General features: G+C 41.9%; 1 protein-coding gene across 1 annotated transcript in view; it reads left to right on the top strand.

Annotated features, from left to right (window-relative positions):
• Positions 1-17,263, top strand: part of TBXAS1 (thromboxane A synthase 1) — a 231,588-nt gene that overhangs the window by 141,054 nt on the left and 73,271 nt on the right. The window contains exon 8 of the mRNA XM_075706989.1: positions 1,403-1,533. Coding sequence (XP_075563104.1) covers positions 1,403-1,533 — 131 coding nt within the window. The remainder of the gene's footprint in view (positions 1-1,402; positions 1,534-17,263) is intronic.

The raw sequence follows: 17,263 nt of genomic DNA, 5'->3' as shown, positions 1-17,263 counted from the left end.
ACAGAGTAACTGACCTTTGGAGCCTGAGAGTAAAGTTTTTGTGCACTCGGTTTGTTTGGTAGAGATTGAAATCCCACCCATAAACAACAGTGGGCTAATAACCCACTAAAGAAAAGAGGTTGAGAAGCATAAGCAGATAGTGTAAGTCCTGCAAATTCTTATTTAAATAACAGTAGCAGCCTGGTTGATGGCTATAAAGGATACAGATGATATGTGCTAGCACAGGCTGTCATTAAGAGAAAGCATTTATTTTCAGGTGAATAGATAGGGAATGCAAGAATGGGGTATAAAGCTTTAGTTCTAGGGCATGAAAGCTAAGGCTTCACAGTGTCAGTGGCATTGTTAATGCAAGGGCAGTAAGAATCGTAGCTGAGGAAGCCACAGCATAATTGAGGTTGTTGAGGTTTTACCATCTTGCTATCTAGACCTGCTCACAGTAGTGTCAGGTGGCACAGTGGCAAAGTTTCCTGTGCCCATCTGATCCTGCTGGCGTTACAGATTGCACCTGTACTAGCAGCACATGAACTGTTTCCTTCTGGAGTTGTGTATCCAAAATGTCCTGGGGTTAATGTTTAACCTGATTGCAAAGTGGGATTTGTGACTAATTTCTGAAGGGATAGAAATGTGCCCCTATATGTCTAAGACCACATCCTTCATTATAGAAAGTTTCTGTAGGGTTTGGGGTTGAATTCCTTCGTTGATTTCTTTCTGCTGCTACATTATATGGTCTGAATTTCCACACTGTGTTGCCCTGTTAGCAGCACAGGGGTTTTCCAGTGACTGATTTGTTAGTCTTAAGCTGTTCGTAAAGTAACGAGGGGTTTATTAAGATGCAAGACTTCACTCAGGTTTCTAGTTCCTGACTATAAAGGCCATGGACTGGAGACCGTCCTTGTGATAACACTTCCTGAGTCTGTGGCCTGTTTAGAGAAGCAAAATAAAATAGCAAACCGGTATCCTAATATTGGAGAACCGTAAATGAGAATGACTACTACACGATTTCATGGATCAGTGCCATAAGCTGCTAGGCTAGTTCAAGATCCCTCACCTTCTGTATGTAAGTGTTTGAGTGGGCAGGGAAAATAATTCTCCCCTTTGCTGTGGTGGCTCTGTGGTATCAAGAAGCTGAACTGAAATCCTGAAGCATTGTGGAAGCAAGCTTGGAAGGCATCTATCTGTCTGGCAGGGGAGTCCCGGCCAACATGGAATTTCTAAAAGGAAATCCTTTACCAGCCTATGGGGGTGGAAGAAAAAGAGGGAGAGGGAGAAGGAAAGAGGAAAAACAGGTTTCACAAAAGTAACACATCCCACTTGATGAGTTTTATAATATTGGTGAAAGGAGGGGGATAGTATATGCTTTTGCAGTCTGATTCTGTGTTGTCTTCTTTAAAATCTCTTACAGTTTCTTTCCCATTCATAATGATCCCATTGCTCCGGATTTTGCCAAACAAGAAACAAAAGGAAGTGAATGGATTTTTTATCCAAACCGTAAAAAATGCAATTGTCTTCAGAGACCAGCAAGATGCAGCTGAGGTAAGACTATTTCTGTGATAAATCTATGGATAAGCAAATGTTTTGAGGAAAAACTGGAAGTGGCATAAGCCTCAGTTGAAAAAGCAAACTCAGTCTGTTTGAACATTCAAAGCAATTTAGTGAAGATTTTATTTATTTTTAGCTTTATGTACCATCAGCCAGGCTTGGTGTTGATGCGGAATTGTTAACACATTACAAGAAAGACTGCTTCTCTTAGTTTTTCCTGTTCAAATAAGGATGCAGAAAATGTTACATCTGGGATGACTTTCCAACTCAGTTTCTAGACCAAGAAGGAAGGATTCACCCTGTAGAATTTTTTCTCATCTTAAAGTCAGGTGTTTTGTCTATGCTACTTTTCCTTAACGGCCAGACAAAGGGGAGCCCCCACTGAGTGTTTCAACCCAGTCATTACCTAGGAGCTGAGGCAGGTTTTATATAGTCCTCTGACAGTTCCTACTGCTTTTGAAAATAGAAAGAACCTGAATGTCTGGTTAAGAGCAGATACTTGATATTGAGATGGCTAAAGAGAAAGGTAGTAAATTCTACCTGAAGTATGCAAACTAATGGGTATGCATTATTAGCCAATCGTTTGTTACCCATGTATTTCTCTTTTGTCTGGACATAAGGCAGTTCTGGGGTTTTTTGTTTTGTTTTAATCAGTGTTGTTTTGTAAAGTATCTGAAGGCACATGCATTTTTATGAAAGTCTCTATTTTTGATATATGAAGCATTTGGAACATAGGCATGTGCTTCAGTCCTGTGATACTAAAGTTCTTCAGGTCTACTTGTCCTTTTGGACCATTCTTTACTGCAGAATGCACATAATATCCCTAAAAATAAGTTAACCACTTAATTATGGATGTGTAGTGAGAAACAAAGAACATCAATGAGAATTCCATTTTAAAGGTTACTGAGCCAAGTTTTGTGTATCAATTGACGTGAAACATGCTACAACATACACATTAAGAAGCTGTTAGTACTGAAATATAAGAGATGTTTCTTACTGCTTTGAGATGAACAGCAATTCTGATGGGGTAACGGCACAGGTGAGAATGGGTTGTCCCAACTTTTTCTCACAGCTTAGCCCCACAGCTGTCACCTTTCAGGAAAAAATGGATTTTAGTTTACCCTATGTTACATCCAGGACACATTTAAAAATCAAATTCTTTTCAAAGATATTGCTGCTCTTTGCTGTGTTGCGTGTTCTGCTCTTTTTCTTTGAGTTTTTCTGCAGTGAAGTCTCACTTCTGTATTTGTTGTGCTTTACCACTACATGCTTCTTATCTTTCCTCTAGCCCACCCTTATGAGTCTTTGCCCTTACTAGCTTTTAGGTATTTGTTTCTGTCCTTCTTTACATCTCAAAGGTTGTAAGCACCACTGACTTGCCACAAACAATTCCTGATTCATAAACATGGTTCCTGGCCCAGACTGAGTGCTGGAGGAATACTTTCTAACAGGGATGGTGTATCCAAGCTGCTTGCAGACACCTCATTTCTAGTGCACAGATCCAGTGTGAGCTTTTAATGGCATACTGGTGTGGCTGCATGTAGAGAGAGTTTTGAATCAAAGATTACGCCGAAGGGTTCTGCATGAAAAGTCTGTTCTGTGTATCAGTTAGAAAGGAATGAAAGGGACAATGAAACAGTCTAATGTGGATTGGAAGTACTTAACGTATTGACTACTATTAATAAAATGCAATGTATTTCTACGGCAGTAGCACTGAGGGCATTGATCATTGATCAGTCCTTCACTATACTAGAGATGGTCACTCCCTCAAACTGCAGACTGAGATAAAGGACGGCAGGTAGGTATGGTTAGGAGAAAACACAAAGAAAAGCAAGACGGTACTGACAAGAGCAGGAGGCAGCATTCTCTGCATATGCAGCCTGTTTGCAAGTTTTGGTGGTTGGTGGAGCAGAGGTTTAAGGTTATATTGGAAGGGATGTTGGGAGATGCTGTAAGAGGTAACACATGGCAGTAGCTGCCCAGTATCAGGGCAGTGTGGAGGAAAGTACAAGGTCCATGTTTGCCTTAATAGCGTATGCACACATCCACGACTAGCTGTAGTCCTGCCTGCTCCTGGACTTTTGCCTAGTTTGCAAAATTGGCATATGGGAACTATTTCAAATGCTGGAAGTTAGACACTTAAGACCAGATTTCTGAGAGCACATTTAGTCCCCTTTGCAGTTCAGGATCATTAGCACAGCTTTCAAAATCGACCAGAAAGTTTAGAGCTTCCTTTTTTTTTTTTTCCCTTTTCACTGCCTGTCTCCTTATGCGCTCTTAGAATTTTGACTATTTTAGGTTGGTAGCACACGAATCTTGTTACAAGTATAGGCAACTTAATAATTTGCCAGGAACATAAAAATGGTATGTGAAACAGATCAAAATGCAGCTGTGTCCAATTTAATGCAGAAATGTAATCTGTAGAGATTAGGTGTCCCAGATAGCCCTGCATTGAAAGAGAATTATGTCCTGTGTCCTAGGTCTTGAATGATGAAATGTACCCACTGAAATCAGCTGGAGTTTTGGCACTGAATTTTAATGAGGCCAAGATACAACCGGTAGCTACTGGTTCTTTGTGCTAATAATGGGAGCTATAAGCAAAGTCTTATGGTCTCCCTGTGCTGCATTAGGCCAACGGGTATTCCTTAGGTTGCCACATTCCTAGATGTTACATTGTGTGCTTCTTTCACTCCTCACTGATTTTATCACCATTAAAATGCTTTTCGGGTTTTTTTCTTTGGGGGGGCAGCGGGGGGCGGGGGGGGGGGGAAAAGCCTTTGGAACAAACTGTAAAACAATGAAAAGCTCCATGAAAGTGATTCAGCTGAAGCTTGTCGTCCTCTCATCTGCAGCTAATGTGAACGAAGAATAAAGAAAGGCCAAAAAACAATGTGACAAGCAAAGTCAGCCTGTTATCATCCCTGTTCTATCAGTAAATGAAACAATGGTTCTGAATGCCTAAAGATAATCCCATGGGCAGATAGTAATTTTACAGCCAGGTTTAGATCTAATAATACACTTGCAGCTTATATGAGATCTGTGATGTCACTTTCTCTCATCCCATCGGTTAGTGCTGCAGATGTCATTTTAATTATATATTATCTTTCTTTGGTCAGTCAAATAATTTCAGTCCTGGATATTCCACTCATTTGGCTGATGTACAAAAACATTTAGTGGTCGTACTTTAGAAATTTTAATATATTACATTTATTCATGGATTCAAATTGTTATAAAATGCTTTTCCCACTATTTACAGAAGAGCAAATTCACCCTGCTCAGCAGAAACAGCACAAATTTAATGCACCGCTTAACACCTACTTTAAAGACTCCAGCAGGATTTAAGTGTTCAAATACCTTATCCTGATTATCTGCACAGGTTTGAATTTTTCCCTTAGGCAAAATGTTTCCAGAAACAGGGCAGATAGGCTGTTTGTTTACTTCAATAAATGATAGTTTGATAGATTTTCATTTAATAATCTGATATGCAAATCATTATTCATGTAAGAGTTGTTTTTCTATCATGTTATAGCTCAGTTCTTAACCTACCAGTCTGTTTTAAATGATGATATCTAGATGAAGGAGTCTTTCATGGTGCTCAAAATTGACACTCCTTTCAAAAACTGTGAGTTGAAACTAAGCCTCCTCAGCAGATGAAAGGCCAGAATTTCATTTGTAATCCATAGTAATAACAACAATTGGAATGTAACAATTTAAGGATATTGCAAAACGTTCTTTTTGGAAAATCGCAAGAGATCTGTGGGAAAATCCAGTTTTCAAAATATGTGCCCTTTAAACAAGGAGAATTGGAGAGTTCATAGAGGCTGCAACACGTTATTCTGGCATCTCCTGATTTTTCCCATCATACTGTCTGCTGTGAATGCATAATTCAAGGTCAGTGATCCATGCCAGGCGGGTAGTGACCTGATGATGTTTCTGATGATGATCAGCTGTTTCTTGGTGGTCTCAAGCTGATTTGAAATGAGAGGGTGACAAAGCACAGAGAAGTATCGCACGAACTGTATTCATTGGCATCTCGGTTGGCAGCTTAGTCAGTCTGGTTAGAGACCTATGGAATGCCTGAATGCTTTTGGTGTAAGCGCAGAGCAGACAGAAGGAACAACGGGAGAAGAGTGTGAGGGCTGTGTTGCTGTGAACCGTGTTGCTGTGAACATTGCTGTGGTGTAAAGCCACAAAGAAGCTGTACAGTGCTGTCAGTCCTGGTGATGGTCTGCCCTCCCATGAATCGGTATGGCCCTGGGATGCTCTGTACTCCACTGTGCTAAGCCTAGATCAGAAGAGGTTTTCCTCTGGTCAGCAGTTGCCAGTGAACAATTGCAACCCCCTCCAGTTTTCCCCACTTCTCGTCCTCATCCCTGCCAATCCTTTCCCTGACCCCTGGTAAGTACAGTCACTGGCTCTGCTGCCCGCCGGCTGCCCGCACGCCCAGACAGACACGAGTGATTCCTGGTATGTGCAGATCCTTTGGTTTTCCGGCATCAGCCATGGGAGCCTAAAAAGGCCAGGAAACTGAATTTTGAGGAAGTCTGAAACTAAGCTGTTTAAATGCTTGCAAAGGGGAGAGACCTGCCCTTTCACAATTGGGTAGCAATAGTAATGTACTATAAGGAAGTGGTATCTTTTAATATCTTTCTGGGAGATGATGGCCTGGTTACAACTTTAATCTCTGGAACACTGATTCCCAAGGAAAAACTTGCAATGAGCTCCCCTAAATGCTTTACCTAAGGGGAAGAGGGACATGTGTGTGTGTACCTGCATTCCGGAGGATAAGGGACAATCTGAAAACCTAATTACTGTGCCACTCTGTTCTTTTCTCTTCCTTCCCCAGCAGTTCCCTGGAGTTTTTCCTTTTCATGAACTAATGAACTATTTTATTCAAGAGCTGCTTGAAAGGAGTTGAGCAGAGGTAATCCTCCTGAAAAAGTCTGATCCTCTCCTTGTCAAGGGAAAACTATACAATTACTAAGAAAACTTAGTTAAAAATTTGCTAAATACTATGTACATTCCAGGAGCTATGTGTGTGTTTGAACTGTGGAAATGCAGTACAGATGTTAGAAAGTAAATATTTTTCTAAGGAAACAGCAGATGGGAGGATTAGACACCTTCTAATAGTGTGCAGTTTTCCTGCCTTTGCAGAAAACCAAGCAAAACTTGTTTATATTTGAAAGAAGGTGGTGTCCATTTAAGGATAGACACTATATGGCAATATTAAATAATCCATTTTAACTGATTAATGAAGTCAGTAAAGCAAAGGATCAGTCTGGTCCTTTTGTTTTTCTAAGTCTGTAGGAGGGATGCTGCGATTCTGTTCCACTGGGCTGTTCTCACGGTTTGATCATGTCATTATCCACTGCCTTTGTTGGTAGGAAAAGTGGAGGGGGCTTTCCAGCAAGACCAGCAAAGGTCTTAAAGATATAGAGGGAATTTGAGCTAAATACGGGGTTTGAACCCAAATCTTAAACCTGTATCTGGTGTTTTAAGCGGAGGTTTGTAATTTCTTTAGTATATGTTAAAAATCTTGTGAACATTAAATCTGGTGTCTGTGCTTGGGCAGCATACAGTGATTCTAAGAGGAAAAAAAGTGGCATTATGTTAAAAGGTGTTTCAGTTATTCACCTTCTTCTAAAAACCAGACCATTATTGCTTGCTTTTAGAATTGTGTTCCTTCCTTTGCACATTTGAAGAAAAATCCTTTTTTTCTTTATTTTTCTTTTACTTAAAGATGTAATGAATTTTATAACTTCCTCAGGATTTCTTAAGTGGGCATTTAAACATAGCAAGGCCTCAAAACCTTGAATGAAGATGAACTCGAAATCCCTATTACTTTTGATCACCAGTTGAAATTTCTTGATCCGTCTGTTGTTATCTTTCCCATGATGAATTGCAGGCCTACGAAATGTGATCTTTTGGTTTCAGGCCTGGGCTGAAGTGTCTGGCTGAGGTGCTTTCATCATGAAATGCAGTTCTGCAGTCTCTCCGCTCAAAAGAGGTCAAGGACAGAATAAATAACAAGAGCGGTGACTTTCTCACCTCCCTGAGGCATTTTGATGGAGAAGCAGGAAGAGTTTTGCATTACTGCTGCATCTGTCCCAGTTCTGCAGCCCAGCACACCTGTGAGCCCAGCATTTTATGAGCACTGCAGTCACAAGAAGATAGCACATGTCTGCTTGGTTACCTGCTGTCAATGAGCACATACCAGATCTGCTTGCTATCGCTCACCCTTTGCTCTTATCACACCATTTCTACTGCCTCCTTGGTCATGGATCAGAGTACTTTATGGATCCTAGACAAGGAACAGGCAGATGGTATCATATATATATTATCTACCCTACTCCAGCAAACCCTGCAGCAACTGTAACAAAATAATCTCGGCATCTGGGACTTTTTCTCCAATACCTCCGTCTCTCCCCACTCCCTTTTAGTCTTTTTCAGCCACTGCTGTATATCTTCCTTTCTTCTTCAGGGGATGGCAGTAGTGGTGGACACATCTCGTATTTCATACGTCCCACCTCAGCTACAATCTGGGGTCCAAACTGCTGTCATGCACATGAGCAATCTCATTGACTTCTTGGAGCACTGCTCACATGCCTCAGTTTGCAAGAACATACACTTGTACCAAAGGGCAGAAATTAAATCACAGGACCAGGGTGTTCATAGTGATTAAGGTGGTGAAGTTTCTGGGTATCCAGAGTTGCCAAGAATGATCTTGCAGACAGTACTGGGAAAATGTGAGTATCTATGCAGGAAAAGCTAACCTCACTTTCTAAGAGATGTGTGGTGGAGCTCCTTCAGAGGGCCTTCCAAAAAATGGTATTTTTGCCCCTTTCTGGGCAGAACAGGGGAGGTTCAGACACTCCCTAGAGCAGCATTAATCCACAGAAGTCATTAGGCCAACAGGATGCCCTCAGAGTTACAGGAATGAAGGACTTAAATGCTTTTGTCAATAAGATTTGCATGTATTTTCCTCCTGTTTTCACCAGCCAGTGCAGGAAGTGAAGGTGGACATTTGGCTTTACTGATCTACAGCATATGAGAAACATCTTTTAATTCAGAAGGGTGGGATTTTTCTGTTGAAAAAAGGCTTTTTTCATCCAGAGTAAAAATAAATAAACCCACATGCTCAGTTGTTGGTAATATCAAGTGTTTTAGTGACTTTTTAAAATTATGTTTATATGGTAAAATCAGTCACTTAAAATACTGTTTATCAAAAATCCAGGCCAAAAGATAGCTTAAGGACTCTTTCAAATAATGTTTGCAGTAAAATTTCTCTGAAAAACTGGAGGAGGAAAGAATTAAAAGTCAAACCTGTCTTTTTTCAAAGAAACTGCCCCATCCTTGAAGGGGAGATCAAAAGTCCTCTTCCCCCCCTCCCCCCCCCCCGGACGACCTTACTTACACCTCCTTCTAGGTGCTGGTTTTTGTGGCTATACTACACCATTTTTCCCGTTCTTGATACTGAAGGGGAGGGAGTGGTCACAGCTCTGTTTCATGTGTCCATAAAAATAAGAAGAGCGAGAGCTCGTTGTGCATTGAAGGTGGGATCCAGCAAACACTGGTGTGTATCACTGAGCTTTGTGGTGGCTTGACCAGCACAGGTGAAAAATGGAGGATGAGGAAGCCAAAAAAAAGGTGGTTGTTCCTTAGAAGGGCCTGGGTCTCTTGCTTCTCCTCTGCAACCTAGACCTGGCCTACCCCGTCATGAATTTTTTGCTTTACCCCTGCCTTATGATGGCAAGGGGCCCCTGTGCTTGTTATCCAGAGAGAAGTTCAAACATTGAAAACCCTGTTTATGCTTGTGGTAATTCCCTGTAGGCAATAACGTCAGTGCTGGCCACTTGTCCCAGCCTGATCCTGTGCTAGTAATGAGTATTCGCAGCATGCATTTCAATGTCTGATTAAACCTTTCTGAAAGGCCATCTGTTTGAGGAGGATGTGGCATAGGCTTTAATACTTTTCATACCTAATACTCAATACTGCTGTTTCATGACCTTAGACATAAAGTTTGTCCCCTGGTTAGTTAGCATCTCTCCTGATACTCCAATCAGAGACAATAATTGCATCAAGGCTGTTGCAACCTGTTGGGTCACTGTGTGTCTTTGGGGAAATGTTCCTGGGTGTTGGGTCACAGAAGTTCCATAGACCCAGTGAGACTTTGCTATGTCCAGGGCTGAGAAAAAGGTATCTGTTTTCTGGGAAGGGACTAAAGCATCTCCAGCTGCCTTTCTTTTCTAGCACTCAGGGCAGTATCTGATGTAGTCATATATCTGTTGATATATGCCAAATCAGTAAGTAATCTGGCCTTTCTGTTGCATGTTCTCATCTGTGCAAAATAACCAGCTTAAGCAGTGTTACATCTGTCTTTCAGGGTCATTTTCCTATATTTTCTCTTCTGTACGTTACCTGTGCAGTCTGTCCCTCCCAGTTTTCTCAGAAGATCCTACTTTAGGTCACTGAAAGCCCTTCCTTTTTCCTGCTTAATCTGTGATCTGGTCTTCATCCACGGTGCGGGGTTTTCAAATCAGCAAACAAAGGGAATCTTGCTGTAAAATGAAATCACCTGGAGATTAATTTTCTGCCTAACAGGGTGGTGGCCTTTAATGCCAAGGTGGGATATAAGATCTCATCTTCATTTACATAGCCTTTTTTATTTTTACCTACTCTTGATCTAAATCTGCAAGGGATCTGTTGACTGGGACTGGGAGTTTTATGTATTTATTTTACCAGGCGATTCAGAGCAATAGCATTTTTGGGTACTTTCCCTCTACAAACAGAGTTTCTTCTGACAGATGTAATTAGAGCGTAGCATCTAAATTCTTAATTTAGAAAAAAGTCACAGATTTACTGACCTAATTGCAATAACAGAGCTTTCCTTTTCTCTGTCAGTTTTAACATTTTCAGTTTTGTCTTTCCTATTTCATCCTTTTTTTTTTTTTTTTCCTTTTCTCCCAGTCGCTCCCAGAACTAGGAGGGGAGTTGCAGTATTAGTGGGTGATCTTCAATTTTCTCTCTGTTAGTCTCTCTGTGTCTCTATTTGGCTGCAGTGACCTCTCTCAGCCCCACGCGCTGCCTTCTTTTTGCAATACAGTATGACCTTTTCTGAAGCAGTTATGAAAAAGCCATTCCATGATATTTCATTCTGGTTCAACCGTCTTGTCCATCTTTTGGCATATTTTGATCTCTGGAGGTTTTTCCCTTGATCTGTCTCAACTGTTGGTATCTACTTTGCACTCCTTTAGTATTTCTTCCTTTTCTCTTACCTATGGTGTCTACTTGCCTTAGCAGATCCAAACTCCTTATAAGAGGAGCCCATCCTGCCAACAGGAGAACTGTTTATGTGGCCAGCATTTGGATGCCAAGTGCATGAAGTTGCTTTTCTTTTGAACCTGGTGGCAGGTCAGTCTGACCATCTCAATGCACAAAGGTGACCAGCTTTGTTTGCTGGGGCAATTCTCTTCTTGCCACTGTGCCCAGGCTGCCCTGGGGGCTGTCTCTGCCTCCCCTCCAGCCTGCTGGAGCCAGCAGAGCAGGAGGCTTTTGCTAGACCCCATCCACTCATGACCGTATCTGGATTTTGAGGATAATTTAGCATTAGAGTTACTTATTATGGAAAACGACAGATTGTCTGTCACTGGAAACCTTGAGGAGAGGCTTTCTAAAATGTGCCCTTGATGTCAGCTGGCTCCGAGGCAGGAATCCCTGCGTGGCGTTCCTCCGTCTGCCTTTTGCTAAAGAGCAGCCTGAACGACCGCGGTGATTCCTCTCCCTCCCCAAAAATCCACCTAGGAAATCCTGCCTCCGTGGCAGTCAATGGCAGCCTTGCTCTGGCTTCATAGCCTGTGACTGTGCAGGGCTTTTATCCACTTTCTTTGCAGTGACTACCCTTCATTTTTCCCTCCCACTGGGATAGGCAAGCTATATCTAAGAGAGACAGGGACTAGAGGAGAGCCGAGCACCTCCTTTCTCTCTTCAACAGAAATGTACACTTTTTAATAATGTAATCTCAATTAAAAACATACCAATTAAAATGGGCTTTTTAGTAGGTCTCTGGGGAGAGGGAGCCATAATTCGCATTAAAATGTAAAGCTTCAGAAGCAGGGAGAGCTAGGTGCATTGCAAGTGCCCAAATATTCAGTGATTTTAATTACAATGGAAACTTGATAAATTGCTTTGTGCCACAATCCATTATTAACAGCTTAATGAATATCACTGCTGCCTGTTTTAAACTGCTCCATGGTGAAAAGTGTTGTCAGTATTTCAGTTGCGAACTCTGACTGTCAGCGTGTTTGTAACTTGGCCCCTTAAAGGGGAGGATGGTGAAAGTCTGCAGGCTTGGCTTTGGGTCTGGGTAAGTTCTGCTGGCTGCAGCATCCTGAGAGAGACAAGAAGAAAGATGGAGCTTTTGTGTTTCACCAGTACTGCGACTGGCCAGAGGTTAAATCTGCTCCTTGCACAGCTTACGAGCCATGTCACCGCTGTGCTTTGGGCATGCAAAGGGCCATTATGCCAGCTGAGGGGTCACCAGAGCACGGGGCTACCTGTACATGTGCCACTTCTCTGCACAATACCCATTAGGCTGGAGGACTGTTTGGGGTGTCTGCTCAGGAGCAGGGGGAAGCAATAGTGTAACAGCCCGTGATCAAGCATGCTCATGAGCTTATTTTGGAGTGAGCAAAGTGCAAGTTGGTTTGAATTTTCCAAGCTTTAGCTGGCAAAAAGCTGATTTGAGGTATGGAATTAGGCAAGTCCTTTTGGAGCACTGAAATGTAAACAGTGATTGTGCTCAGCTTTGAACAGAGGCGAAACATTTATTTTTTTCTTGACGGTTATTATGGCTGTAACTGTGCTAACGTTAAGATGATATATGTTTATATGTATATTTATAGTAAACTGGTACCTTTCCCTCCCTTTTCAAAGCAGCTTAATAGCTCAAGGATAAAGGTTATTATTAGGAATGTTATTATTTTACATGCTAACAGCAGGTATAGTGGGCTTATAGTTGTGCCCCACTGAAGTGCTAAGCCGTATGGATTTAAATAGCCATGGTTTGGCTTCTGAGATTTATTATTTATTGTGGGTGTTCTGTTTTCACTTTTCACTTGATCACGTGGTCTGACCAGAGGGTCACAATCCCCAAAGTGGGGTTACTGCTGGGTGTTTGACAAGATCTTTACAAGATCTGAGTGAGATGCAAGGTAGATCTCAGGACAGAAATGACTGGGAACTGCTCTTCTGATTCAGAGAAGTCACAAGCAAGTATATGGGATAAACATGATTTGTCGGAATGTAATTAATGTCTCAGATTTTGCTGTTACTATTCTGATTATGTTTTTCTGGAAAACAACAAAAGCATATTCACTTTCCCCATCTCAGAAATGGCAGCATTACTCATAATGATGGTAACTTGCACCATGCCAGTTACACAGAGCTCTCCTGGTTCATTATATCAATAGTTGCACATAGGATTTTTTTTTTTTTTTCTTTGTGAAAAATCTTTCATTGACAGAGGAGTAATGATGCCTGTAAGTTGCTTAAGTATTGCTCAGTCAGGGATATGTAAGATGTGGGAGATGTCCTCATATTTTGGGGGAGAAAGACAGCTGGTATTCTGGCATGCTGTTAATATTCATGTGTGCTGAAGTTGTATTTTTTTTAGTTTGACTTTAGGAAGCATTCCAGACCACAGAGCTGCCTGACTGTCATTTTTCATGCATCCCTGTATTGGCAGAGGACAAAGTGGCATGAAATATATGAAATGCCATCTAATTTTTCTTTTGTTCTTTATTTCACACACACATGATTCTTCTGTGTGTTTATCAGTGTGCACAAAATGCCTATATTTGCAAGATAATAGCTGTGTAAATACAAGAAAGTCGTATTGAAACTCTGTGAAGAAAAGGAGACCAGGGGGAGAATCCTTCCTGCTACCGAGGAGCCATCTATTGGATAAAACCCATAACTGAACCGAGCATCCATGAAACTGTGGAGGATAACACAGTTTGTTATTGGTCACCAGGTAGCTGAAAATAATCCTTTCCTTCCCAATGCTGCTTCCACCCACTGCGTTAGAAACCTGTACCCCTTCATGCACACAAGTGGAGAGTCAGATGTAGAGGCGATTTATGTACTATAGGTAAAAGCCAGTTTAAAAGAGCCGAAGATCCAGGATAAATCCTAATGTAGGGTGCAGGTGTGATCATGAATGGATAAGCCAGCAGTAGGATTGCCCGCCAGCAGTGGAGAGCAGTTGCGCAGAGAAGTAATAGAAAAGACAAGTGTTTTTTCCATATTGTTAATAAAGAACATAAGTAACATTAACTGTACTTTTTTGTAACAGCACACGCCATTCATATCAGTCTCACGGCCATGATTAGTTTAGTTTAAAAAAAGAAAGATTTTTTTTTTTTAGTTACCCAGGATTACTTAAGGCCATCACAAAACTAAATAATGAGGTGTTCGTTCCCTCAAACTGTATGCAATCTATATGTAATGTGATGCAGAAAAAGAGGATCTTAAACAAACCATGGGGAGAGATGAGGGAGGACAGGATGTGAACAGTAAATTCCCCGGATGGCCCCAAAACATCCTGATGGCTCTTCGAGGTGAGTGGTGGGGCTTTGCAGGCATGTTAAAGAGAGCCTATGGGGCAGGAAGAACAAAGGATAAAGAAGCAATAATGAGATTCCTGTGCATTTTCTTGAATGTCAGGCAATGGCTAAAACCAGAACTGGTTATTAATCAGGAATTAAATTTAAACAAATACAATTATAATCTGTGGCAAATAGAAAAGGAACAGAGGGCTGCCTGCAACAGCAGCTTTTAGTCAACAGTTTGAGTCAGCAGAGGGTCAAGCTTCTGGGTGTCAGACATTTAGCCTAAAACACTCCCTTCCTGCATCCTCCCTTCCTCCTGTGAATAGCGGAGGGGAGGAGTGTTGGATGGTTTACTGGGAGGCCAGATAAGCTTTGGGAGAGGATGCACGCATACAGTGTGCAGCAGGGTGGTCAGCTCGATGCTGATTTGGGAGTCGGTGCCTGTTCCACACACTGGTGGGCATGGGGGGGCCTGGCCCAAGCTGTTCCTCCTCCCCAGCACCCAGTTGTTTCTTCTCTTGCTGTATTTGCCCACTGTGTATTCTGATAACCTCACTCCTCCACCTCCAAGCAGCAAAACAAGTGTGGGGCAGGAGAAGCTCAGCTAGCGCACACGCAAATCCAATATTTATTGTTTGTACTCTGATAATGCCAGGAGTCGTTATCAGAGTGTTGTTATCCTAAATGATTTGCAAATACAGAATAAGGAGGTTGCAAGTCCACTGTTATTTGCTACCAGTGTCTCTTGCTCACCATGATGCAGGGATTGGGAAAGCTGGATGAGACTCTCTAGCCGTTGCATTTTGGGCTGTTTTCTGAGCCTTCCCCGCGTGTGCATGCGATGGAGGGAGCTGTGGTGGTTATGCTGTTGTGCTGTGCTCTGGGCTGAGGCTGCCAGCCCAACGCGGCAGAGATGCCAACCAGCTGCCACAAAGTGCATGACACTTGTTTGTCATTAGACTGAATTTCATGGAGGAACTTAGTGCTTCTCTTAGACACCCAGCTCGTTCTGCTCAGCCTGGTTTTGGAAGGAAATTCCCCAGAGACAGAGACAATGGTCAGTTCATTAGGGGTGTAAATGGACCAGGCTGCAGGTGATCCCTTGGTTTTACACTGAAGAACTACTGGAAGGGTTTCCAGCTCTCTAGGCAAGCCATAGGTTTCTCTGTGGGCCCACATATTTAATGAAACAATCATATAGGTGTGTGCCTTATTTTCTCTCTCCCATAATTGTAGTATCTCTTCATCCTACATATTACTTCAGCCAAGTTAGCCTCCAGCAAGGATCTTTGCAGCTCACAGTCCACAGGTCCACACACTTAAGATTAAAATCAGCTTCCTTCTACAAGAGTTGTAAAGAGCTATGTTAAGCTTGTGTCGACTAGAAACAGTTCTTTGCTCTCTCTTTATTCACTAGCAATTAGGTCTGAAATTCAAATTTATTTTCTTCCCTGGACTGTGTGGGAACATCTCAAGAAGGAGGCTGTTGTCTTTCAAGATGTGAGCCCTCGAGTGCCGCTTGCACCAATTTAAGCTGAAGGGAGATGGGTCTCTAATAAAATCTTGTTTTTAAGAATTCCCCCCAGCTTTATTTTCAGGTTGAATTAAGCTTGCCCATGCCTCTGTAGATTACTAACACTCTTACTTTAACTTTGCATTTTGAAGGTCAGAAAAGTGCAACATTTTTGAGGAAGAAACCAGCAGTACTTGAGCACTCTTCTCCCTTACCTCATGAACAGAGGCGCTACCATGTGAAAATAGTTTTGTATTTTTAGCAGTATGATTTTTCTATTATCAGCATGCTTTGTTAAAGACCTACTGAAGTAATATATGTATATAGAGAGACACATGTACAAGTACAGGTTGTGGAGGCTCAGATGTTACGGGTGTAGCTGGGTGAAATCTAATGATTTGCAGTATCTGCAGTGACTCACTGGAGGAGGGGAAACCTCTCCAGTGATGCAAATGGTTCAGTGCTGGGGTGGACTGCCTGGGGAGGCTGTGGGAAGCTGGAGTTTGGCTGGGATTTTAAGAATAGGTTAGACAAACATCTGTCAGTGTTGGTTTGGCTGATGCTGCCTTGTGGCAAGGGGATGGAGTAGATAACTTGCTGAGTTCCTTCTAGGCCTTTTTCCCCCATGTGATGGTGCTTTTGCCTTAAACTCTTTGAGTCTGTGTAAATCTGTTTTCATCCTAGGTCTTAAAGGGTTTTCCAAGATCATCATTAGCTTTTCCTCACAGGGTTTTTTTAAGATTTGATGCGTGTTGTACCGATTTTACAGATGGAGAAGCTGCACCAGTTATAACTGTGTTTTAAAGGCAAAAAAGGGAGTGTGGCTCTAAGCATCCCAGCTTCTGTGGAGCTTAGTGCTTTAACCAGTAATTCATATTGGCCACTCTGGAGATTTAGTGGCAAACTCAGCCAATAAAATTCATGTCAGACTTGAATTTACACTTACTCTTGGGGTTTTATTTTTATTTTTTAGAAGACTGTTGGTCACATATAGGAGATATGTTTTGTTACCATGTTTACTACTTTCCATGCTCAGGTGCTTTCATCAATTTGCTGACGTACCTGCTCCTTCTGAGCCTGCTCAGCATTTCGTGTAGCATTTTTGCAATATGATTGTAGGGAGGATTCATTTTTCTTTCAAGTGGAAAGCAAAAGCATTGCTGTGGCTTCTCACATCAAATGTGGTGTGATTGAATACTCACGGTGCTCCCTCATTGCTGTGAACTACTGCCATAAACTTGCATAGGAGTTTAGTGATGATAATACATGAGAATATCAGAACAAGTCCAAAGTTATACAAAATCTTCTCAGTCTGGCGTTTCACTACAAATGTTAAGATCAGGCCAGGCTGGCAAAAGGCAGCTCCACTTGCCAAGTGGGCACTCGGTGAATATTTTTTTTTTCTTCTTTAAATTTACTCAAGTTTTTAATGCCAGTTATGTTGCTTTGTAAGGCATGCCTGGCCTCAGACATTCAGCCCGTTTACAATAAAAACTTTACAGTGGTTTCACCAGCTGATGGTAACAAATGCAAACAAAAGAGTTTTTTCTGCCAGACTGAAAGCCTTCCAGCCACACTGAACAGCTGCAGTTCAACAAACTCC

Source organism: Pelecanus crispus, chromosome 1 (assembly GCF_030463565.1).
Source record: "Pelecanus crispus isolate bPelCri1 chromosome 1, bPelCri1.pri, whole genome shotgun sequence".
NCBI classification, from domain to species: Eukaryota; Metazoa; Chordata; class Aves; order Pelecaniformes; family Pelecanidae; genus Pelecanus; species Pelecanus crispus.
The sequence above is the reverse complement of the archived record's forward strand: the minus strand, read 5'-3'. Positions and strand labels throughout refer to the sequence as shown.